The 25,502-nt window shown below is 35.6% G+C and overlaps 1 protein-coding gene across 5 annotated transcripts in view; it reads right to left on the reverse strand.

Moving 5' to 3' along the window:
* The window catches only part of TBC1D32 (TBC1 domain family member 32), a 325,899-nt gene that overhangs the window by 64,267 nt on the left and 236,130 nt on the right, over positions 1–25,502 (reverse strand). For all 5 annotated transcript variants that reach the window (XM_077162779.1, XM_077162778.1, XM_077162776.1 and 2 more), the window contains one exon: positions 11,484–11,567. In XM_077162779.1, coding sequence (XP_077018894.1) covers positions 11,484–11,567 — 84 coding nt within the window. The remainder of the gene's footprint in view (positions 1–11,483; positions 11,568–25,502) is intronic.

Raw genomic sequence — 25,502 nt, forward strand, 5'->3', positions numbered from 1 at the left:
AGGGTTCCCAAAGCTGTCATTTTTAAAAAGATAATCAATTTCTCATTTCAAGAAACATGAAAAAACATTGAATATATCTATCCAGCATTAGCTTTGAAACAACTTTTATAACAAAACATGGTTTTTGTCTATTTGAAGCAAACAGAAATTTTATAATAGCAAACCACTGTTCCACCAGCCAAAAAATAAATGATAAAGGATGAGGATAGCTAAAGCCTTGGGAAGAAAACAATATTAGCAACAAGTTCAACATATCACAATAATAAGTATTAAACAATCAATCAACAGAAAGTCACCATATTTTCTGTAGTACTATAAAACTCTCATTCAGCTGGAGCCTTTAGGGAATCTAAATTCACATTCAGCATTTAGCTGCCCAGATAATAAATTTAAAAAAAAAAAGCAAATATTTAAAAAACCCGAACATCTGACATCTTAACCCTCATAATTTAATAGAGGGCAGTAAATGTGTGCAAGCTAACAAATCAGTCTTGTTGAGAGTTAAGAGCGTGTATACAATGTAATTTTAATTTTACATTATCTACAGAAAATACAACCCTGTAGAACAGCATGCCAAAGAGAACTGTAGAACTTAGAGATTATTATATACGTAAGCCTCACGAGATACCCATTCTGGCCATGCAAGTCTCAGTGACTATCACATTGCAAATTTACTCTCTCTCTCTTACTTATAGACTAGATCAATAATCCTTGTATGATTTTCAGGTTCACTAACAAAGTTATAGTTTTCTTCACAAAAGTTTTTCTTCAAAATTCTCTTCACAATTTCTTTGCTTTCTTCCTTCTGTGCCTCAATCTCCTCATTTTAAATGTACTAACTATGCTCACTTTAGAGAATGGGTACAGGTTTGAAATGATGCAAAGTATATTAAGTCCCTCAGCACATCACCTGATACAGAGGAGGTGTACAAAAAACATCAATTTCATTCATCTACCTTCATTTTTGATAAATGCTACCTTGTATTTCTTCTAATCTATTTGTCTTCATTTTAAAACATTTTCTTTGATCCCTTTCCCATTTCACATAGGTATTTATAAATATCACATAGATATTTATAAATATCAACATATTTAGAATTGTTATAAAAATATATTTGTGTGAATAGATGCTTGTGTAAATGAATATATATTTAATTCAAGCATATATTAAATGCCATATTAAAGATAAAAAGGAGTTTGAGACCTAATGGAATAATTTAAATTAACCATATACAATATGGGAAATACCAAAATGATCACTGAGAGCAAATGCAATGGGAGCCCAGAGGCTCTTCTGGAGTAAAGAAGTAAGGTAATATTCCCTCTTAACTTAGTTGAATTGGACGTGATTGTGTGGCTATCATGAGACGGGAAAAGACCACTGAGAAGGATGAGGTGAAGCAAAAGTTCATTGAAGTGAATGTATAGGGTATGTTTGGGCAGTGATGGGTAATAAGGCTAGGAAGATAGGCAGGCCAACTGAAAGCATATATTTTAATATTTATGCTTTTTCTTTTTATGGAGATAAGACATAATCTCTAGCATGAATAAATAACACATATTTGAATGGTATTTCTCTAGTACATAAGTGAAGTCACATCACGGTTATGGAGAAAAGGGGAAATTACCTTTATCTATCATACTTCTATGATATCTCTTTGCTTTTTTCACTACCTCCTTGTTCATTCTCCTCAAAGTATTAGATATTCATATTTGGCAAATTTCAGTTCTGCACTACAATTTATCCTTTACACACTGTTACTGAAAAGAATCTTCCTAAGGTACAGAAGAATCAAATAAAGGTTCTACTCAGAACTCTTAAATGGCTTACTTTGTCAATTAACTTAAATATGAACTCCTTCAGGGAATTTCCAGGGAAGATGGTAGATAGAGAGCTCCAGGACTCACTCCTCCTCCAAAAATAGTTAATGGACAGGAAGGAACTGTCTAAACAACTGTTCGATGGCTCTGTAGGTCAGGGAAGCATTGTACAGCACCCAAGGAAGAGAACGAAGAAACTGAGAAACCGCAGTAAAGAACTGTGAGTAACTGGCACTGTGGTGGCTGCCAGTGCCCTTCCCCAACTCTCAAGTAGGCTGCGTCCGGAACAGGTCCCTGGTTGGCAGCTGGAGACTGAGAGGGGCTCAAGAGTCTTCTTCCCCAAGAACACGGTGTCAACATGGCCCAGCACTGACCATGGCTTTTGATCTGCAATTTGGAATGTTGGGACCCAGCTTTTAGCTGCTGTTTTAGCTGGCCCTGGTCAGGAACTGCCAAGGCCACTGCTGCAATCCTGCCCCAAAATGGCAAACCTGAAGGAAGTTTAAAGACACGTGGCTCCATAGAGCTGCAAGGAGTAGTCTGCTGAAGAATGCCATCTTCTGGACAGGTCAGGGAAGTGTAGCTTTGCGGAACTGTCAAAAAAGATTTTTTGGCATCTTTTCTAACTTTCTCCTCAGGGCTCTTTGGAGGCCTTTCTGTGGGCTCCAGCCCTGTTCTGCCCGGGAAATACAGACTTGGGAATGTTCTCAACGAGGTGAACCTCCCCCAGAATTTTCCCTAGGCAAAAGCAGCAAGAGGCAAAAAAGGAGTATATGAAAAACCACAGAGACGAAACCAAAATAAACAGAACCAATCAAGATTCACAGAGAAGGACAAAGGAAAGAAAGCTCTCTCCAGGGGGCAAAACAATTCCACACATAGTACAAACTTAAACATTGTACTACATATTCAGGGCAAGGGTCAGATGAAGAAGAGGTGAAAAAATCTGATTAGTTTAAAAGGGCAGTTCTGAAAGTCTAGAATAAGTTGAACTAAGTGTCCAAGTAGAGGTTTAACAGAAAACCAATCAACAATAAACTCTAGGCAAGAGAGGGAAATTTATTTTCAAAGAATCATCAAGATAATCAGATACCTAGCCATTGGCAAAAAATTAAGAACCATGCTAAGAAACAAGAGGATATGGCCCAGCCAAAGGAACAATTTAAAACCTCAAAGGAGACATAATCAATTCAAGATGATGGAAAATATGGTAAAAGAGATAAAGGATATTAAGAAGATACTGGGTGAGCATAAAGAAGAATTTGAAAGAAAAGAAACATAACAGAATTATGGGAACGAAAGACACAACAGAAGAGATTACAAACACCCAAGAGGCAAACAACACCAGATTTGAACAGGCAAAAAAAAAAAAAGTAGAATCTGCTAAAAAGAAAGCAAGATAATAAAAAATCATACTGACAGAAAAACCGAGAAAAAAAAGGGAAATCTTAAGGATTTGAATGACAGCACAAAGTGCACAAACGTACGTGTCATGGATGTCAGAGAAAGAGAAGTGAAAGGAAAAGGAGCAGAAAGAATATCTGAGGAAATATGGGCCCAGAATTTCCCAACTCTAATGAAAAATATAACATACATGTCCAGAAGCACAGTACACAATAAACCCTAATAAAGTTACACCAAAACACATACTAATCAGAATGTCAAATGCCAAAGATAAGGAGATAATCCTGAAAGCAGGAAAAGAAAAGCAATTCATCACATGAAACGGATACTCAGTAAGCCTGAGCTCTGATTTCTCATGAGAAACCACAGAGATGAGAAGGCAGTGAAATAATATATTTAAGTCACTGAAAGAGAAAAACTGCAGCCAAGGTTTTACATACAGCAAACTATCCTTCAAAAATGACGGGTACCTTAAAATATTCACAGATAAACAGAAACTGAGAAAGTTCATAAACAAGAGACCTGCCCTACAGGAAATACTAAAGGGAGTTCTGCAGGCTGAAAGGAAAACACAGGAGAGAGGGGCTTGAGGTAGAGTGTAGAAATGAAGATTATAAGTAATGCAACTAAAAGGGTAGACAAAATAAAATATGACACATAAAAGCCAAAGGATAAAATGGTTGAAGTAAGTATTGCCTTTTCAGTAATAACACTGAATGGTAATGGATTAAACTCACCGATCAAAAAAAACACAGACTGGAGGAATGGATTAAAAATATATGACCCATCTATATGCTGTGTACAAGAGATTCACCTTAAACAAAAGGGCATTAATAGATTGAAAGTGAAAGGTAGGAAAAAATATTCCATGCAAACAATAACCTGAAAAGATCTGGAATAGCTATACAAACATCAGGGAAAAATAGACTTTAAATGCAAAGATGCTGAAAGAGACAAAGAAAGACATTCTATATTAATAAAAGGGGCAATCTATAAAGAAGAAATAACAATCGTAAATATTTATGTATGTAACCTGGTTGACCCAAAATATATGAGACAAACACCAGCAAAAATGAAGGGAAAAATAGACATCTTTACAATATTAGTTGGAGGTTTAATTACATAACTCTCACCAACAGATAGAACATCTAGACAGAGGATCAATAAGGAAACAGAGAACTTGAATAATATGAAAAAGGAATTAGACCTAACAGACATACACAGAACCCTGCACTCCTAAACAGCAGGATGTACATTATTCTCAAATACTCATGGATCACTCTCCAGGATAGATCATGTTTTAGTTTGTTAATGCTGCAGGAAATGCAATATACCAGAAATTTAAAAAGGGGATTTATTAAGGTACAAGTTTACAGTTCTAAAAATGTTCAAACTAAGGCATCCAGAAAAAGATACCTTTCTTGTCTCAAGAAAGGCTGATCTGGGAAGGTATATGGCTGGTATCTGCTGGTCCACTGGTTTCTGGTTTCAAACAGCTTCCCTGGAGGCATTTTCTTTCTGCATCCACAAATGCCTCTGTCTGTGTCAGCTCTGAAGCAACTGTGTTTTCTCCAAAATGTCTCCCCTTTTAAAGGACACCAGTAAACTAAAAAGGCCACACCCGCATTCAGGCATGTCACATCTCCATGGTGTAACCTAATCAAATGACCACATCCACAACTGAGTGGGTCAATCTCCATGGAAACAATCTAAAGATTTCCACCCTACGATATTGAATCAGAATTAAAGGACATGGCTTTTCTGGGGTATACAACACTTTCAAACCAGCACAAACCACATGTTGGGTCACAAAACAGGAGTTGATAAATTTTAAGAGTGAAATTAGTCAAATCACTTTCTCTGATCATAATAGAATGAAGCTGGAAACCAATATTGGATGGAGAATTGGAAAATTCATAAATGTATGGACATTGAACAACACACTCTTAAACAATCAGTGGGTCAAAGAAGAAATTGCAAGAGAAATCAGTAGATAACTCAACACAAATGAAATCGAGAACACAATATATCAAAACTTATTGGACGCAATGAAGGTACTGCAGAGATGAATATTTATAGCCCTAAACACCTACATTAAAAAGGAGAGCTAAAAAAAATAAATAAATAAATAAATAAATAAAAGGAGAGCTAAAAATCAAAGACCTAACTATACATCTAAAGGAACTAGGAAAAGAACAGAAATCTAACCCCAAAAAGCAAGCAGAAGGAAATAACAAGAATTACAGCAGAAATTAATGAAATGGAGAATAAAAAAATAATAGAATTAACAAAACCTAAAGTTGATTCTTTGAGGGAATCAATAAAATTGACAGACCTTTAGCTAGATTGGCTAAGAAAAAAATAGAGAAGGTGCAGATAAATAAAATCAGAAATGGGATAGGGGACATTACTGCCAAACCCACAGAAATAGAAATTATCATAAGAGTTAGCCAACAAACTAGACAACTCAGTTGAAATGGACAACTTCCTAGAAATACACAAACAACCTACACTGACTTGAGAAGAAATAAAAGACCTCAACAAACCTCTCAGAAGTAGAGACTGAAACAGTCATCAAAAGTCTCCTAACAAAGAAAAGCCCAGGACCAGACAGCTTCACAGGAGAATTCTACCAACCATTCAAGAACAGTACACTCTTCCAAAAAACCAAAGAGGAAAAAACACTACCTAACTCATTCTATGTAGTCAACGTCACCCTAATATCAAAGCCATATAAAGATACTACAAGAAAAGAAAATTACAGACTAATATCTCTAATGAATATAGGTGCAAATTTCTCAATAAAATACTAGCAAATCAAATCTAGCAGTACATTATTATACACCATGACCACCTAGGATTTATTCCTGTTATGCAAGGGTGGTTCAACACAAGAAAATCAATTAACATAACATACCACATTAACAAGTCAAAAGGGCAAAACCACATAATCATCTCGATTAATGCTGAGAAGGCATTGGACAAAACCCAGCATTCTTTCCTGATGAAAACACTTTGAAAGATAGGAACAGAAGGAAAATTCCTTAACATAATAAAGGACATACATGAAAAATTCACAACTAACATTGCAATCATCAGAGAAAGTTGAAAGCTTTTCCTTTGAGATCAGGAACAAGACAAGGATACCCACTGTCACCACTGCAATTCAACATTTTGGTAGAAGTTCTAACTAAAGCAATTAGGCAAGAAAAAGAAATAAAAGGCATCCAAATAGGGAAGGAACAAGTAAAATATTCATTATTTGCAGAATTCATGACCCTATATTTATAAAGTCCCCCAAAATCTACAACAAATCTACTAGAGCTAATAAATGAATTCAGCAAAGTGGCAGGATACAAGATTAACATGCAAAAATCAGTACTGTTTCTATATACTAAGTACTGCTCAAAGCTAGGAGGAATCAAGAAAAAAATTGCATTTACAATAGCAACTAAAAGAATCAAATAACTAAGAATAAACTTAACCAGGATGTAAAGGACCCGTACACAGAAAACTACAGAAGATTGCTAAAAGAAATCAAAGAAGACCTAAATAAATGGAAGGACATTCTGTGTTCATGGACTGAAAGACTAAATAACATTAAGATGTCAATTCTATGCAGATTAATTTATAGGTTCTACACAATCCCAATCAAAATTCCAACAGTCTACTTTGCAGAAGTGGAAAAGCCAATCATCAAATTTATTTGGATGGATAAGGGGCCCCAAATGGACAAAAACATCTTGCAAAAGAAGAACAGAATTGGAGGGCTAATGTCTTGATTTTAAAGCATATTACTAAGCTACACTGGTCAAAGCAGCATGGTACTGACATAAAGAAAACTGTACAGATCAATGGAATCAAACTGAGAGTTCATAAACAGAACTCAATTGATTTTTGACAAGGCTGCCAAATCTACTCAACTTGGACAGAATAGTCTCTTCAACAAATGTTACAGGAAGAACTGGCTATCCATATCCAAAAGAATGAAAGAGGACCCCTATCTCACACCTGGTGATAATTTCAAGCTATTATGTACTCCAGATAATCATGTTCTTCTCTTAAAGCTGTTCCATTCCCTTGGGTGTAGACGCATTATAAGCAGTATTTTTTTGGTGAGCGGGATATTAACTTAGGATGTGACCCACCTCATTCAGGTGTTTCTTAAGGCTCTTACTAGACTCTTTTATAAGAGAATGAAATTTGCACAAAGTGAGAAAAAGCCACATAAGCAAGAAGCTGGGAGCCTCCAACCTGGGAAAGAAGGGAGAGATCAGCAGGCATTACCACATGTCTTGCTCTGTGACAGAGGAGTCCAAGATTTCCAGTGGCTAGTCTTCAGGAAGAAGGTATCATCTTGAAGATGCCTAAATTTGGACATTTTCATGGCTTCAGAACTGTAAGCTTGTAAACTAATAAATTCCCATTGTTGAAAGCCAACTCATTTCTGGTATATTGCTTTCAGCAGTCCAGTAAACTAGAATACATCTTATATAAGAATTAACTCAAAATGGATCAAAGACCTAAATATAAGATCCTGAACCATAAAAATCTTGTGGTAGGTGGTGGCTTCATAGCCGTGCATCCAAAACATGAGCAATGAAAGAAAAAATAGATAAGTGGGAATTCCTCAAAATTAAATACCTTTGCTCTTCAAAAGACTTTATCCTACTCAACGGGATAAAATATTTGGAACCACATATCTGATAAGGTTTTTATCTGATAAGGTTTTGATATCCAGAATACATAAAAAAATCCTATATAATTCAACAATAAAAAGAAAGACAACACAATAAAAAAATGGGTAAGAGACTTGAATAGATACTTTACCAAAGAGAAATACAAATGGCTAAAAAGCATTAAAAAAAATGCTCAACATCACTTGGTATTAAGAAATACAAATGAAAATCATAGTGAAATATGATTTCACATCTAGCAGAATGGCCGCTATTAAACAGGAAACTACAAGTGTTGGAGAGGATGTGGAGAAATAGGAACACTCATTCACTGCTGATGGGAATATAAAATGGTACAGGCACTGTGGAAGATGGTCTGGTGGCTCCTCAGAAAGGTAAGTATAAAGTTGTCCTACGACCCACCAATCCTGCTACTCAGTATATACCCAGAAGAACTGAAATCAGGTATACACAAAGAGACATATGCACCCCAATGTATGCAAACAAACATTTACACACCGATGTTCATAGTGGCATTATTCATAATTGCCAAAAGATGGAAATAACCCAAGTGCCCATCAACTGAAGAATGGATAAACAAAATGTGGTCTATACATACAATTGAATATTATTCAGCTGTAAGAAGGAATGAAGTCCTGATGTCTACAACAACATGAATGAACCTTGAGGATGTTATGTTGAGTGAAATAAGCTAGATATAAAAGGAAAAATATTATATGGTCTCATTAATATTAACTAATTATAATGAGCAAACTCATGGAGTTAAAATCTATAGTACAGGTTACCAGGAGACAGAACAACTATAGAGAACGGGGAGCTGATGCATAATTTGTGCAGAATTTTTAATAAGATTGATTGTAAATATTTGGAAATAGAGGTGGTGGTAGCACATTATTGTGAGTGTAATTAACAGCACTGAATTATAGGCGTGATTATGCTTGAAAGGGGAAGTTTAGGAAGGTTAAAGGATAGAACATGAGACTATATAACATAGTGAACCCTGTTGAGAATGTGACTGTGGTTAATAGTACAAATATAAGAATGCTCTTCCATGCACTAGAACACATATATGTCACTATAACAAGGTGTTAATAATAATACAGTTGGCATATGGAAAAAATACACCTAATGTAAACTATGGACTAAAATTAGTAATATTTTAATATTCTTTCATCAACTGTAACAAAGGAACCACACCAATGCAAAAAGGGGGGTATATAGGAATGCTGCAATTTTTACATGACTTTTATGTAAATCTACAACTACTTTAATTGAAAAATAATAACTAATTGTTTTAAAAAATATGCTAAGTGACTAAAATAAAGTACTATACATTGTATGACTCCGTTTGCATAAATGCAAATATAAATAAATCTAGAGACAGAAAAGAAAATAAACTCCATTCTTCATTCATTATTTCTTTCTCTTAGTTGGCAATCTTTATTGACTTTGTTATTCTAGGTGCAGAGGATACAATAATGGGCACAATATGAACTACCTTAAAGGAGTTTACAGTTACATAAAGAATTAGACGTTAAGTCAGAATTTGACAATGTGGTAGTAATATGTCAGAATATAAGAAAAACATAATGATAAAATATGTTGTTAGTTTTATATATCAAGCTGATGATTTAGTAATTTTTAATTCCAGCCCATAGCTCTACTCTAAACTCATTTGGGTGTGCTACTCTGGCCCATTTATCGAGTGAACAGAAAAGCAGATAATTTTGAGTGGGGACCTGAACAAGGGGGCTCTGCAACAGGTCCAGGCTGCTGTACAAGCTGCTCTCCACTCAGACCATATGATCCAGCAGATCTAATGGTGCTGGAAGTGTCAGTGGCAAATAGAAATGCTGTCTGGGGCCTTTGGCAGGTCCTTATAGGAGAATCACAATGCAGACCCTTAGGATTTTAGAGCAAAGCCTTACCATCTGCTGCAGATAACTATTCTCCTTTTGAGAAACAGCTTTTGGCCTGCTACTGGGCCTTAGTAGAGACTGAACACTTAAAACATGAACCACCAAGTTACCATGAGATTTGATTTTGGTGCTGTCTGACCCACCAACTCATAAAGTTGGGCATGTGCAGCAGCACCATTCACCAGTACCAAAATCCATTCCAGTCTGCTAGCTGCTAGAATGCAATATACTAGAAACAGAATGGCTTTTAAAAAGGGAAATTTAATAAGTTACAAGTTTACAGTTCTAAGGTTATGAAAATGTCCCAATTAAAGCAAGTCTATAGGAATGTCCAATCTTAAGGCATCTAGGGAAAGATACCTTGGTTCAAGAAGGCTGATGACATTCAAGATTTCTCTCTCAGCTGCAAGGGCCCATGGTGAAGTCTGCTAGCTTTCTCTTCCAGCTTCTTGCTTCATGCAACTCTCCTGGGAGCATTTTCTTTCTTCATCTCCAAAAGCTGCACAGGTTTTTCTTTTGACTCTCATCATTCTGTTTTCATTCTCTGCTCTCTCCTCATTCTTAAAAGCAACTCTCTCCAAAATGTCCCCTCTTTTATAGGATTCTAGTATACAGAATTGATTGACTCACATCTCCACGGAGATAACCTAATCAAGTTCCCAATCTATAGTTCTGAATAGGGATTAGAAGAAATCATTGCTTCCACAAGAGTGATTAGGATTAAAACATGGCTTTTCTAAGGTACATAAAGTCTTTCAAACTGGGACAGTTGATACACCACTTTGCGCAGTGGTCAATGCTGAGCTTCTAAGGGGTAGGGGAATAAGTGAGCTAAATTTGCATTTTAAACAGTATTTTGAGAGCAGTGTAGAGTACATCTGAAAAGAAAGAGACTAACCAGAGAGACCATATTAGGAAATTGTAATATCTTAGGCAAAAGGTGAAGGTGGTCTGAACTAACATAAAGAAGAATAAAGATTGATATAAGCAGATATGTTTGAGATGAATAAACAACTGAGAATTAATATAATTAGGTCATTGGGAGGGAAATGTGGACTTAAAATGAGTCACTGATGTTTCCTAGTTTTCTAGCTTAAAAGGATGGTAGATGGTCATACTGCCAATCAAGATACGCAATGCAAGTGGAGAGTGTGTATATATATATATATACATATATATGTAATGCATATCATTTGGGGGCATTTTGAGTTTTAGAGGTTCTGTAGCACATACAGATGATGTTTACCTACTAGGTAGCTGAAAATATGAGAATGAAGCTTATAGATTTTGAATGAAAGATGTAAATTTGGAAATCATCAATATATGAGGAAGTTAAAACAGTATGAACAGATGAGATCATTAGGGAATACTGGATAAAATTAGAAGAGTAGAGGACATAGATTTAAGTAAAAAAAAACTTTGAATGGATAGACGGAAAAAAGAAATCAGAAAATAATGGGGAAACCCAGACATTTATACAAAGAGCAGACTAAATGACATCTTGAACATATACAGCACCAAGTGAGAAATTTTTAGGGTGGAGAAAATTGGGGTATATTTATAATTTAGTTATACACTCTATGAAATTTTATGTACCTGGACATTGAGTATGTTTCAAAATTCAAAGTTGTTGAAAATGTACCTGTATATTCCACCGAGGGGAAGTAGCATTCAGATGGGCTTTCAGAAAGATGAAACACAAATTTTTCAAGCAATTCTACTAAAACTGAAACAAACAAGAGAGTAATTAAGACATTAAAGGTCAAGAAAAATATGTGCTAATGCATCTCTCAATCACAAACTCTCAGATAAAATTTATATGAGTCTTTTCACAATTACGCTCTAAGGAGGTTCAATTCAAAATACATACCCTTTTAGGTATTCATTACAGCATTTCTGATTCAAATTTTAATAGCTTCACTGAGAAACTATTCAATGTAAAACTGGGAAAGTATCATCTGTTATCTTTAGATACTCTAAGGATTACTTCAGAATTTGCTAACCGATTTCAATAAAGAAAGAAAATTACCACTCTTTAGGCCATAATAGCCTATCATCATTATTTGCACATATAGAGAACTTCAAGACCAGGATCAAGGCACTTGGCTCGTGTCTTCTTCAAAATCAGCACATATTATGTGTTTAATATTCAATATAAGTGATGATATCTGTTCAAGGCAACTAGTTCAAAAGTAATCTTGTCCTATCTTGCAGAGAAGTGGCAAAATGATTCTTTTCCAGGCTGGTCTGATAATGCCACTGTTTTACATATATTATCCAAAAAAAATGAGATATAAATAGGTAGATTATAATTAATATACAATAGATTTTTTTGCTGAAAAGAAGTATACCCATTGAGTAACTGATAGACCTGAACATATAGTAAGTTTCAGTCACCTTTTAAAATCATGTCCTAGTTATAATTAGGATATTAACTATGACCTATATTAACTGAATGAACAAATTTTTTCCCCTACATCCAAGTGTGTTTTAATCATACAATTCATGAAGGAAAACTAGTGTCTAACATATGAAAGATGCAAAATCATAAAAATAACATACTTTTCAACAATTATAGCTTTGACAAGCTATAGCTCACAATATTTTAATGGCTTAAGGTAAAAATGAAATCTTTTTACTCATTTAACTCTATTCAAATTCTGATTTCAAAGTGAGATAAGATGATTATTGAAAAGTAGGAGAATGCTACAGTTGTGGGCCAGAATGGACACCAGTATTCTAGGATAATTTTAAGCTATAGCTATTTAGACTGGCTTTATCTTCACTTGCAAAGGCACCTACATCTGAATATGATTAAAAAGGGAAGTGTTGGGGGACTTCCTGGAAGATGGCGGCTTAGTAAGACGCGCGGATCTTAGTTTCTTCTCCAGGACACCTACTAGGGGAGTAGAAACGATACAGAAAGCGCCCAAAGCCACAACAGAGATAAAAAAGACAGCGTACCCCATCCTGGAACGGCTGGCTGGCTGAGAGAAGCAGCTCGGGTGAGATCGCCGAGGCGCGCGGGCCTTACCGGGCGGGGTGGCAAGCGGCCGGAGTTACTACCTTCCCCCTTCCCGGGCCGGCTGGGAGAATTGGAGAGGTGGTCCCCTGAAACCAAGGCGACTGGCGCCCACACCACGCGCAGCCCCCGGACCAACTGAGAGAATTGGATCGGAAACCCCCAGGCCGCGGAGAACGGTGACGGGTGGGGGAGGCCCCTTCCAAACCCGTAACTCCTGGGGAACGTGCACTCTCCCGGGTGGGCTGCTGCCGCTGGCGCCCTCCCGCCACGCTTGTTGCCCAGGGCCGACTAGGAAATTCGGACGGGCTCTTTCCCTGGCTGCGGCGACCAGCAACCCTCCCTGCGTTCGGCCCCCGCCAGCTCAAGCCGCTTCGGCTAGCGAACCCCCAGGACGGCGAGAGTTTTCCAAAGTTTAAGGTCCCACAGCACCTTTTACTGGTGGGACCCGCAGACAAACGTGTGCCACGAGCGCCACCTACTGGGCAGGATAAGAAAAACAGAACCCAGAGATTTCACAGAAAAATATTACAACCTTGCTGGGTCCAACACCAAGAGAAATCTGAATAAATGCGCAGACGCCAGCAGCAGAAGATAACTGTCCACGCTCAAAAGATTGAGAATATGGCTCAGTCAAAGGAACAAACCAATAGCTCAAATGAGACACAAGAGCTGAGACAACTAATGCTGAATATACGAACAGAAATGGAAAACCTCTTCAAAAATGAAATCGATAAATTGAGGGAGGACATGAAGAGGACATGGGCTGAACATAAAGAAGAAATAGAAAAACTGAAAAAACAAATCGCAGAACTTATGGAAGTGAAGGATAAAGTAGCAAACATAGAAAAAATAATGGATAGCTACAATGATAGATTTAAAGAGACAGAAGATAGAATTAGTGATTTGGAGGATGGAACATCTGAATTCCAAAAAGAAACAGAAACTATCGGGAAAAGAATGGAAAAATTTGAACAGGGTATCAGGGAACTCAAGGACAATATGAACCGCACAAATATACGTGTTGTGGGTGTCCCAGAAGGAGAAGAGAAGGGAAAAGGAGGAGAAAAACTAATGGAAGAAATTATCACTGAAAATTTCCCAACTCTTATGAAAGACCTAAAATTACAGATCCAAGAAGTGCAGCGCACCCCAAAGAGATTAGACCCAAATAGGCGTTCTCCAAGACACTTACTAGTTAGAATGTCAGAGGTCAAAGAGAAAGAGAAGATCTTGAAAGCAGCAAGAGAAAAACAATCCATTACATACAAGGGAAACCCAATAAGACTTTGTGTAGATTTCTCAGCAGAAACCATGGAAGCTAGAAGACAGTGGGATGATATATTTAAAATACTAAAAGAGAAAAACTGCCAACCAAGACTCCTATATCCAGCAAAATTATCCTTCAAAAATGAGGGAGAAATTAAAACATTCTCAGACAAAAAGTCACTGAAAGAATTTGTGACCAAGAGACCAGCTCTGCAAGAAATACTAAAGGGAGCACTAGAGTCAGATACAAAAAGACAGAAGAGAGAGATATGGAAAAGAGTGTAGAAAGAAGGAAAATCAGATATGATGTATATAATACAAAAGGCAAAATGTTAGAGGAAAATATTATCCAAACAGTAATAACACTGAATGTCAATGGACTGAATTCCCCAATCAAAAGACATAGATTGGCAGAATGGATTAAAAAACAGGATCCTTCTATATGCTGTCTACAGAAAACACATCTTAGACCCAAAGATAAACATAGGTTGAAAGTGAAAGGTTGGGAAAAGATATTTCATGCAAATAACAACCAAAAAAGAGCAGGAGTGGCTATACTAATATCCAACAAATTAGACTTCAAATGTAAAACAGTTAAAAGAGACAAAGAAGGACACTATATACTAATAAAAGGAACAATTAAACAAGAAGACATAACAATCATAAATATTTACGCACCGAATCAGAATGCCCCAAAATACGTGAGGAATATACTGCAAACACTGAAAAGGGAAATAGACTCATATACCATAATAGTTGGAGACTTCAACTCACCACTCTCATCAAGGGACAGAACATCTAGACAGAGGATCAACAAAGAAATAGAGAATCTGAATATTACTATAAATGAACTAGACTTAATAGACATTTATAGGACATTACATCCCACAACAGCAGGATACACCTTTTTCTCAAGTGCTCATGGATCATTCTCAAAGATAGACCATATGCTGGGTCACAAAGCAAGTCTTAACAAATTTAAAAAGATTGAAATCTTACACAACACTTTCTCGGACCATAAAGGAATGATGTTGGAAATCAATAATAGGCAGAGTGCCAGAAAATTCACAAATACGTGGAGGCTCAACAACACACTCCTAAACAACGACTGGGTCAAAGAAGAAATTGCAAGAGAAATTAGTAAATACCTCGAGGCGAATGAAAATGAAAACACAACATATCAAAACTTATGGGACGCAGCAAAGGCAGTGCTAAGAGGGAAATTTATTGCTCTAAATGCCTATATCAGAAAAGAAGAAAAGGCAAAAATTCAGGAATTAACTATCCATTTGGAAGAACTGGAGAAAGAACAGCAAGCTAACCCCAAAGCAAGCAAAAGGAAAGAAATAACAAAGATCAGAGCACAAATAAATGAAATTGAAAACATGAAAACAATAGAGAAAATCAATAAGGCCAGAAGTTGGTTCTATGAGAAAATCAATAAGATTGATGGGCCCTTAGCAAGACTGACAAAAAGAAGAAGAGAGAGGATGCAAATAAATAAGATCAGAAATGGAAGAGGAGACATAACTACTGACCTCACAGAAATAAAGGAGGTAATAACAGGATACTATGAACAACTTTACGCTAATAAATACAACAATTTAGAGGAAATGGACGGGTTCCTGGAAAGACATGAACAACCAACTTTGACTCAAGAAGACATAGATGACCTCAACAAACCAATCACAAGTAAAGAAATTGAATTAGTCATTCAAAAGCTTCCTAAAAAGAAAAGTCCAGGACCAGATGGCTTCACATGTGAATTCTACCAAACGTTCCAGAAAGAATTAGTACCAATTCTCTTCAAACTCTTCAAAAAAATCGAAGTGGAGGGAAAACTACCTAATTCATTCTATGAAGCCAACATCACCCTCATACCAAATACAGGCAAAGATATTACAAAAAAAGAAAACTACAGACCAATCTCTCTAATGAATACAGATGCAAAAATCCTCAATAAAATTCTAGCAAATCGTATCCAACAACACATTAAAAGAATTATACATCATGACCAAGTAGGATTCATCCCAGGTATGCAAGGATGGTTCAACATAAGAAAATCAATTAATGTAATACACCATATCAACAAATCAAAGCAGAAAAATCACATGATCATCTCAATTGATGCAGAGAAGGCATTCGACAAGATTCAACATCCTTTCCTGTTGAAAACACTTCAAAAGATAGGAATACAAGGGAACTTCCTTAAAATGATAGAGGGAATATATGAAAAACCCACAGCTAATATCATCCTCAATGGGGAAAAATTGAAAACTTTCCCCCTAAGATCAGGAACAAGACAAGGATGTCCACTATCACCACTATTATTCAACATTGTGTTGGAGGTTCTAGCCAGAGCAATTAGACAAGAAAAAGAAATACAAGGCATCAAAATTGGAAAGGAAGAAGTAAAACTATCACTGTTTGCAGACGATATGATACTATACGTCGAAAACCCGGAAAAATCCACAACAAAACTACTAGAGCTAATAAATGAGTACAGCAAAGTAGCAGGTTACAAGATCAACATTCAAAAATCTGTAGCATTTCTATACACTAGTAATGAACAAGCTGAGGGGGAAATCAAGAAACGAATCCCATTTACAATTGCAACTAAAAGAATAAAATACCTAGGAATAAATTTAACTAAAGAGACAAAAAACCTATATAAAGAAAACTACAAAAAACTGCTAAAAGAAATCACAGAAGACCTAAATAGATGGAAGGGCATACAGTGTTCATGGATTGGAAGACTAAATATAGTTAAGATGTCAATCCTACCTAAATTGATTTACAGATTCAATGCAATACCAATCAAAATCCCAACAACTTATTTTTCAGAAATAGAAAAACCAATAAGCAAATTTATCTGGAAGGGCAGGGTGCCCCGAATTGCTAAAAACATCTTGAGGAAAAAAAACGAAGCTGGAGGTCTCGCGCTGCCTGACTTTAAGGCATATTATGAAGCCACAGTGGTCAAAACAGCATGGTATTGGCATAAAGATAGATATATCGACCAATGGAATCAAATAGAGTGCTCAGATATAGACCCTCTCATCTATGGACATTTGATCTTTGATAAGGCAGTCAAGCCAACTCACCTGGGACAGAGCAGTCTCTTCAATAAATGGTGCCTAGAGAACTGGATATCCATATGCAAAAGAATGAAAGAAGACCCATCTCTCACACCCTACACAAAAGTTAACTCAAAATGGATCAAAGATCTAAACATTAGGTCTAAGACCATAAAACAGTTAGAGGAAAATGTTGGGAGATATCTTATGGATCTTACTACTGGAGGCGGTTTTATGGACCTTAAACCTAAAGCAAGAGCACTGAAGAAGGAAATAAATAAATGGGAACTCCTCAAAATTAAACACTTTTGTGCATCAAAGAACTTCATCAAGAAAGTAGAAAGACAGCCTTCACAATGGGAGACAATATTTGGAAATGATATATCAGATAAAGGTCTAGTATCCAGAATTTATAAAGAGATTGTTCATCTCAACAACAAAAAGACAGCCAACCCAATTACAAAATGGGAAAAAGACTTGAACAGACACCTCTCAGAAGAGGAAATACGGATGGCCAAGAGGCACATGAAGAGATGCTCAATGTCCCTGGCCATTAGAGAAATGCAAATCAAAACCACAATGAGATATCATCTCACACCCACCAGAATGGCCATTATCAACAAAACAGAAAATGACAAGTGCTGGAGAGGATGCGGAGAAAGAGGCACACTTATCCACTGTTCGTGGGAATGTCAAAGGGTGCAACCACTGTGGAAGGCAGTTTGGCGGTTCCTCAAAAAGCTGAATATAGAATTGCCATACGACCCAGCAATACCATTGCTAGGTATCTACTCAAAGGACTTAAGGGCAAAGACACAAACGGACATTTGCACACCAATGTTTATAGCAGCATTATTTACAATTGCAAAGAGATGGAAACAGCCAAAATCTCCATCAACAGAAGAGTGGCTAAACAAACTGTGGTATATACATACGATGGAATATTATGCAGCTTTAAGACAAGATAAACTTATGAACCATGTAATAACATGGATGGACCTAGAGAATATTATGCTGAGTGAATCCAGCCAAAAACTAAAGGACAAATACTGTATGGTCCCACTGATGTGAACGGACATTCGAGAATAAACTTGAAATATGTCATTGGTAACAGAGTTCAGCAGGAGTTAGAAACAGGGTAAGACAATGGGTAATTGAAGCTGAAGGGATACAGACTGTGCAACAGGACTAGATGCAAAAACTCAAAAATGGACAGCACAATAATACCTAATTGTAAAGTAATCATGTTAAAACACTGAATGAAGCTGCATCTGAGCTATAGGTTTTTGTTTTGTTTTGTGTTGTTTTGTTTTGATTTTACTATTATTACTTTTATTTTTTTTCTCTATATTAACATTCTATATCTTTTTCGGTTATGTTGCTAGTTCTTCTAAACCAATGCAAATGTACTAAGAAATGATGATCATGCATCTATGTGATGATGTTAAGAATTAATGATTGCATGTGTAGAATGGTATGATCTCTAAATGTTGGGTTAATTTCTTTTTTTCCGTTAATTAAAAAAAAAAAAGAGAGAGAAGGGATAATTGGAGATGAAGGGATACAGACTGTACAACGGGACTGGATATAAAAACTCAGAAATGGACAGCACAATACTACCCAATTGTAATGCAATTATGTTAAAACACTGAATGAAGCTGCATGTGAGGTATAGGTTTTTTGTTTTTGTTTTTTTTGTTTTTTTTTCTTTCTATTATTGTTTTAATTCTTATTCTGTTGTCTTTTTATTTCTTTTTCTAAATTGATGCAAATGTACTAAGAAATGATGAATATGCAACTATGTGATGTTATTAAGAATTACTGATTGTACATGTAGATTGGAATGATTTCTAATTGTTTTGTTAATTCTTTTTTTAATTAATTAAAAAAAAATTACATTTATGTTGTATAATAAAGTGATGCTGATGTTCCAAAAAAAAAAGGGAAGTGTTGGACTGTATATATGGCAATATAATGAAAAAAAACTTAAGTCCATGTGACCACACTACACAGTGGACCCTAAATTAAATCATGGACTTTAATTAATAGTACAATTATAAAAATGTGCTATAATTAATTGCAACAAATGTTCCATACCAATGCAAAATGTCAGTGGTTGAACAGTGTACGGAAATTCTGTATTTTATGCATGATTTTTATGCACACACAACTTCACTGATAAAGAAAAAAGGAATTCTCACAAATTGAAAATCAAAATCTTTAAAAGGTTTTCCCTCAATGGATACACGTATAAATAATTGTTCTCAGGTGAGTGCTTTCAACTTCTATGATTTTATTCAGAAATCATTTAATATTGTTTCTTGAGATTAAAAATCTATTCAAAAAGAACAAAGTCTTGGTGAAGTTTAGATATAATCATTAATAATTTAATCACAAGAATAAAAGACCAGATATACATTAGTAACAATGATATAGAAAGATGCAAATATCCATTTAAAACTATATTTTAATTATTTTTCTTTTAGTCCGATCATAGGTTTGCTATATATCATGTATTTAAATGCTTGAGTTAATGGGAAAAATCCCAGAAGATTGCTAACGCAAGTTTTTTTTTCCTTCAATGATTTTTTAATTGAGATATAATCATCCAAATGGTACAGCGGTTCACAGCATCATCATAAAGCTGTACATTCATCATTACAATCAATTTTTGAACATTTATTGCCAAGGCAATAAAAAGAATAAAAATTAAAACATAAGGAAAAAGAACAACCAAAACATCCCAAACTCCCCTTCTCCCTCTATTTTTATTTTTTTTTCCTTACTCCTTTGTCCATACACTGGATAAAGGGAGTATCAGTCACAAGGTTCTCATACTCACACATTCATACCTTAAAAATTCTCTAGTTATTCAATCAACTTCAAGAATCAAGGCTATTGGATTACAGTTCAACAGTTTTAGGTATTTCCTTCTAGCTACTCCCACACACCAAAAACTGAAAAGAGATATCTATATACTGCAGTTCAGTTCAACAGTTCAGGTATTTCCTTCTAGCTCAACAGTTTCAGGTATTTCAGTTCAACAGTTTCAGGTATTTCCTTCTAGCTACTCCAACACACCAAAAACTGAAAAGAGATATCTATATACTGCATAAGAATAATCTTCAGAAAGATCTCTCAAGTCTATTTGAAATCTTTCAGCCACTGAAGCTTTATTTTGTTTCATTCGTCTTTTGCTAAGCAAGTTTTTATACTCTGTCCCAAGTCAGGTTTAGCAGTCAGACACAGCTAAACATTCTTCAATGAACTGAGAAAACTCATCATATCTGTGAAGGACTTACATATTATTTCAAACCTGAGTTGCCAACTAGTTGCAGTCTTTGCAAGGCACATGGTATTGTGACAAGTACTTATACATGAAATTATTTTATCAGACCAATATATTAGAGGTTTATAAATAAAATAATTATATTGAATATGCAAATATGACATCACTGAACTACAGAAAAAAGGTTTTGGATTTCCACTGATTCCAATACATCTATTCTGCCCAACGACACTTATGAACTTCCATGAATTTCCAAATATTTTAAGGGGTCGTCTTTAGTCACGGAACAATACTAAAACCTGATGGAAATGTGGCAGTTGAAACCATGACTCACTAGCCCATCTCTCTAACTAACATATCAACCATAAAAGTGTTCCTGAACTGCAAGATTACTAGGGTGGCTATTTATTTCTATATGACTAACAGCTTTACTCATAGTAAACTGACTGAAAATACCATCACTTACATATGAATAAAGCGATTCATGTCACGAAACAAATCTTAACTTCAAAAACAAGTCAACTCTAGGATATTACTATCTGGAAAGTATTCTATAGAATATTATTTTATAAATGACCTTTTCATTTTATTTTATAGGCCTGACTTGAAGTTTCTATAAAGGATTTTAAATTCTAGGTCTTCTTTCTTTAATGAAATATATTCTCTGGGGTAAGAATATAACTTTAATAAACTAGAAAACCAAAATCTGTAAAACTTATATTCTGTTAAAGGGACATGGTTGTCTGCTATAAGAAAAAGCTGAAAGCAGAGTATTCAGGGATACCACAGCATTGACTGCCTTCTCCATTTTTGTGGCCAACCACAATATCTGGTTTCAATACTAGACCAGCTTAATGTTTATAAACATTCAGGTTTTTCCTGGATTCATACCCATTTTTGTGTGAATAGATGCCAGGAATCGAACCCAGGTCTCCACCACGGCAGGCGAGAACTCTGCCTGCTAAGCCACTGTGGCCCGTCCTTGGATTCATTCTTTTTAACATTCATTTTAAATATCTTTTATCATGGGTAACATATCCTCAAATCCTATGAAACCAATTAATAGAATTTAATTTTTCCTCAATTAAGTAACACTGTATATAATCACAATATGACACTTTCTTGAAAACTTTAAGAACTAATCATGGTTCTCATCTCCTTATACCATAAAGTTAAAACTCCTCTAATGGATTTTTAAACCATTTGTAATCTTACCCCACCCAACAGTTTCTGTTTTGAATACAGATTATTATAAGAATAGTCAGTCAGACAATTCTTCTAAGTGTTCTCAAGTAGTTTACATTCATTCTTTACTCTGTACCTAATTTTTATCTTTTTAATTTTGTGGTAATTATAAACTCATAGGAAGTGGCAAAGATAGTACAGAGGAAGAGACTTCTTTGAATTGTTTTTCTAGCAACAAATTCTCTTAGTTTTCTTCCATTTGAGGATATCCTGATTTCTCTTTCATTAATGAAAGATATTTTTGCTGTATCCTTCACCCAGTTTCCCACAAGAGTTACATCTTACATAACTATAGTGCAATATCAAACCAGGAAATCGAAACTGTGTAGATGGCTCTATGCTATTTTACCACATGTGTATTTTGTGTAGTCACCACTACAAGATACAGAAAAATTCCATCACCACAAACATCCCTCCTGTCCTCCTCTTAAAGTTATTACCTACCTTACCTCTCAACAACTCTATCCCGTGGATAACATTAATCTGTTTTCCATTTCTATAATTTTATAATTTGAGAATTTTATATAAATGGAATCATACAGTAAATAACATTTTGAGACTGGATTTTCACCCAGCATAATGTCCTTGAGCTCCATCCAAGCTGTTGTGCATATCAACAGTTTATACTTTTTGATTTCCAAGTAATATTCCATTGGAATACTTGTTTAATGAGTTTGTTTACCTATTGAAAGAAATTTTGATTGTTTCCAGTTTGGATTATTATGAATAAAGTTGCTATGAACAATCATGCATATGTTTTCATGTAGATATAAGTTTTCATTTCTCTGGAGTAAATGTCCAGGACAGCCACTGAGCAAGTTTCGTGTGGATAGGACACAGTTAATTGGGTCATATTTAAAAGTCCATTTTGACAATCTATGTCTTCTAATTGGTATATTAAAGCCAGAGACATTTAATATAATTATTGACCTGTTAGGACTTAAATCTGCCATTTTAATTTATTTTAATTTTCTATTGGTCTCTGTTTTGTTGCTGCTGTTGTTGTTTCACTATTTTCTTCATACTTTCTTCTTGGAGCTTGCATGAACAGTTTTTAAAATTCTGTTTTGATTTATCCACAGTGTTTTGAGTATACCTTTTTGTGGAGCTTTTTAAAAATGGTTGTTCTGGCATTACATTATATATACATAATATCACAGTCTACTGTGTTGGCCTTTAACCAATTTGAGGGAAGGGCAGAAAATTTATCACCCTTTATGTTCATTTACCTTCACCAATGTATAATATAATTGTCCTAATATTTCCTCTATATTCAATGAGACCATATGAGGCATATTTTTTTGCTTCAACCATCACACATAATTTGGAAAACTCAAGAAGAGAAGGACAGTCTGTTGTATTTACTCATGGTTTGACTCTTTCTGTTGTTTTTTCCCCACCTAGCATTACAAGTTCTTCTTTTATCATTTCTTTTCTGTTTAGAAAAATTTTGTTAGCCATATTTTTAGGGTAAGTCTACTAGAGACAAATTCTTTTAGTTTTCCATCATCTAAGAATCTCTTGATTTCTTCTTCTTTCCTAAATAATATTTTCACTGAATATAGAATTTGAAGTTAACAGTTCTTTTCTTTCAGTGCCCAAATAATGTCACGCCATTTCCTTCTGACCTTCATCTTCTCTCATGAGAAATCCACTGTAATTTGTGTTGTTTTTTCCCTATAAGTAAGAAGTTGTTTTCCTCTTGCTGCTTTCAAAATACTTTTTCATTGTTTAATTTTAAGAAGTTTGACTATATCACATCGGTACAGATTTCTTGGGGGTTTGCTAAGATTATTGAATCCACAGGTGTATGCTTTTTAGCAAAATTTCATGAGTTTTCAGGTATGACTTCTTCATGTTTTTCAACCCCACCCTCTTTTTCCTCTCTTTCTAGGACTCGGATTACACATTCGAACTTTTGTTACAGTCCCACATGTCCATGACGCTCTCTTTTTTTTCCCATGTTTCCTGTCTGTTATTCTTATTGGCAATTTCTATTGTTCTATCTTCAAATTTATTCTTTCCTCTGTCCCTCAAATCTGCCACTGAGGCCATCCACTGAGGGTTTTTTTTTTTAATTATTATATTTTTTGGTTCTAAATTTCTTTTCGGGTCTCCTTTATATCTTCTATTTCTTTGCTGACAATATCTATTTCTTTGCTTACCATATTTATTTCGTTGCTGACACTTTCTATTTTTAAACCCGGTTCAAGTGCATTATAATTTACTCACTGAACCACCCTTATGTTGGCAACTTTATAATCCTTATCAGATAATTCTAACATCTTCATCAACTCAACTGTGTGTTGGCATTTGTTGTCTTTTCTCATTCAAAAGAGATTTTCCTGGTTCTGTGCACCTATGACTTTCTGTTGAAAACTGGACATTTAGGGTATTACATTATGAGACTCTAGGTCTTATTTAAATACAGTGTTTTAGCTGGCATCTATCCAATACTGCTACTGCCAAGGAAGAAGGCAATGCTTAAACTACCAGGAGGATTGAAGTTCAGGTTCCCCACTTGGCCTCTGTTGACACCTGGGGAGGAAGACTTACTTGTTATTACTGGGCGGATGTGGGAGTCCTGGCTCCCCACTAGGTTTCTGTTCATATCACCTTGGATGGGAGGGACAGAGGTACTTCATTATTGCAACTCACATGTCCTGCGTTGGCAAGGTGGGAAGGCGGCCTCAATACCTAGGTGGTAGTTAAAGCCCTGAGTCCCCACTAGACTTCATCTAATACCATCTTAGCTGGGAAGGGCAGGGACACCTTGTTACTGTCAGATGGGGATAAAAATCTAGGTTCCCGTCTGAGCATTGCTGGTAGAGATTTTTGTGGTATTTGGTTGGGGTAGAGTAGCCATTCAGTTTTCCCACTTCTTAGGCTGCTCTTTCCTGATCCTTTGGCTGAAAGAAGGCTTTCATTGGGACTTTTTAAAATCTGTGCCTACTGGCATTTTATCTAGGAATCTAGGTTGTCAGTTTAAGCAACCAATCTGGAATATATGAGATAAAAAGAAAACTCCATAAAATTATATAGCGATCTGGACTGCAGAAAGGTATATCTTATTTATATAATTTCAAAACTATTTTAAAATAATTTTCAAAACACTCTAAAACTAGCTCATGATTCTGGTGAAAAATAGAGCTTAACATACCATAATCTTTCCCACTTCGGAACAAATTAAATCCTGGGAAATATGCAGACAATCTTCAGCTTATAAAATATAGGCTATATATCTGCCTATACTTTAAGAAGTCCTTATTCAATCAGAAAGTGACTGCAAAGATTTCAAAGATAAGAATATGGGGATAATCTATTATAAATAGACTAGATGCTGTTATTATAAAAATGTCCATTTGATGTTGTTCTAGTTTGCTAGCTGCCAGAATGCAACACACCAGAGATGGATTGGCTTTTAATAAAAGGGGATTTATTTTGTTGGTTCTTCAGAGGAAAGGCAGCTAACTTTCCACTGAGGTTCTTTCTTACATGGAAGGCACAGGATGGTCTCTGCTGGTCTTCTCTCCAGGCCCCTGGGTTCCAACAACTTTCCCCGGGGTGATTTCTTCCTCCATCTCCAAGGGCCTGGGCTGAGCTGCAAGTGCTGAGATGAGGAATGCCGAGCTGCTAGGCTGTGCTACGTTGCGATCTCTCATTTAAGCACCAGCCAATTAAGTCAAACGTCACTCATTGCAGCAGACACGCCTCCTAGCCGACTGCAGATGTAATTGGCAACAGATGAGGTTCACGTAC

This window comes from Tamandua tetradactyla, chromosome 5 (assembly GCF_023851605.1).
Source record: "Tamandua tetradactyla isolate mTamTet1 chromosome 5, mTamTet1.pri, whole genome shotgun sequence".
Classification (NCBI taxonomy): domain Eukaryota; kingdom Metazoa; phylum Chordata; class Mammalia; order Pilosa; family Myrmecophagidae; genus Tamandua; species Tamandua tetradactyla.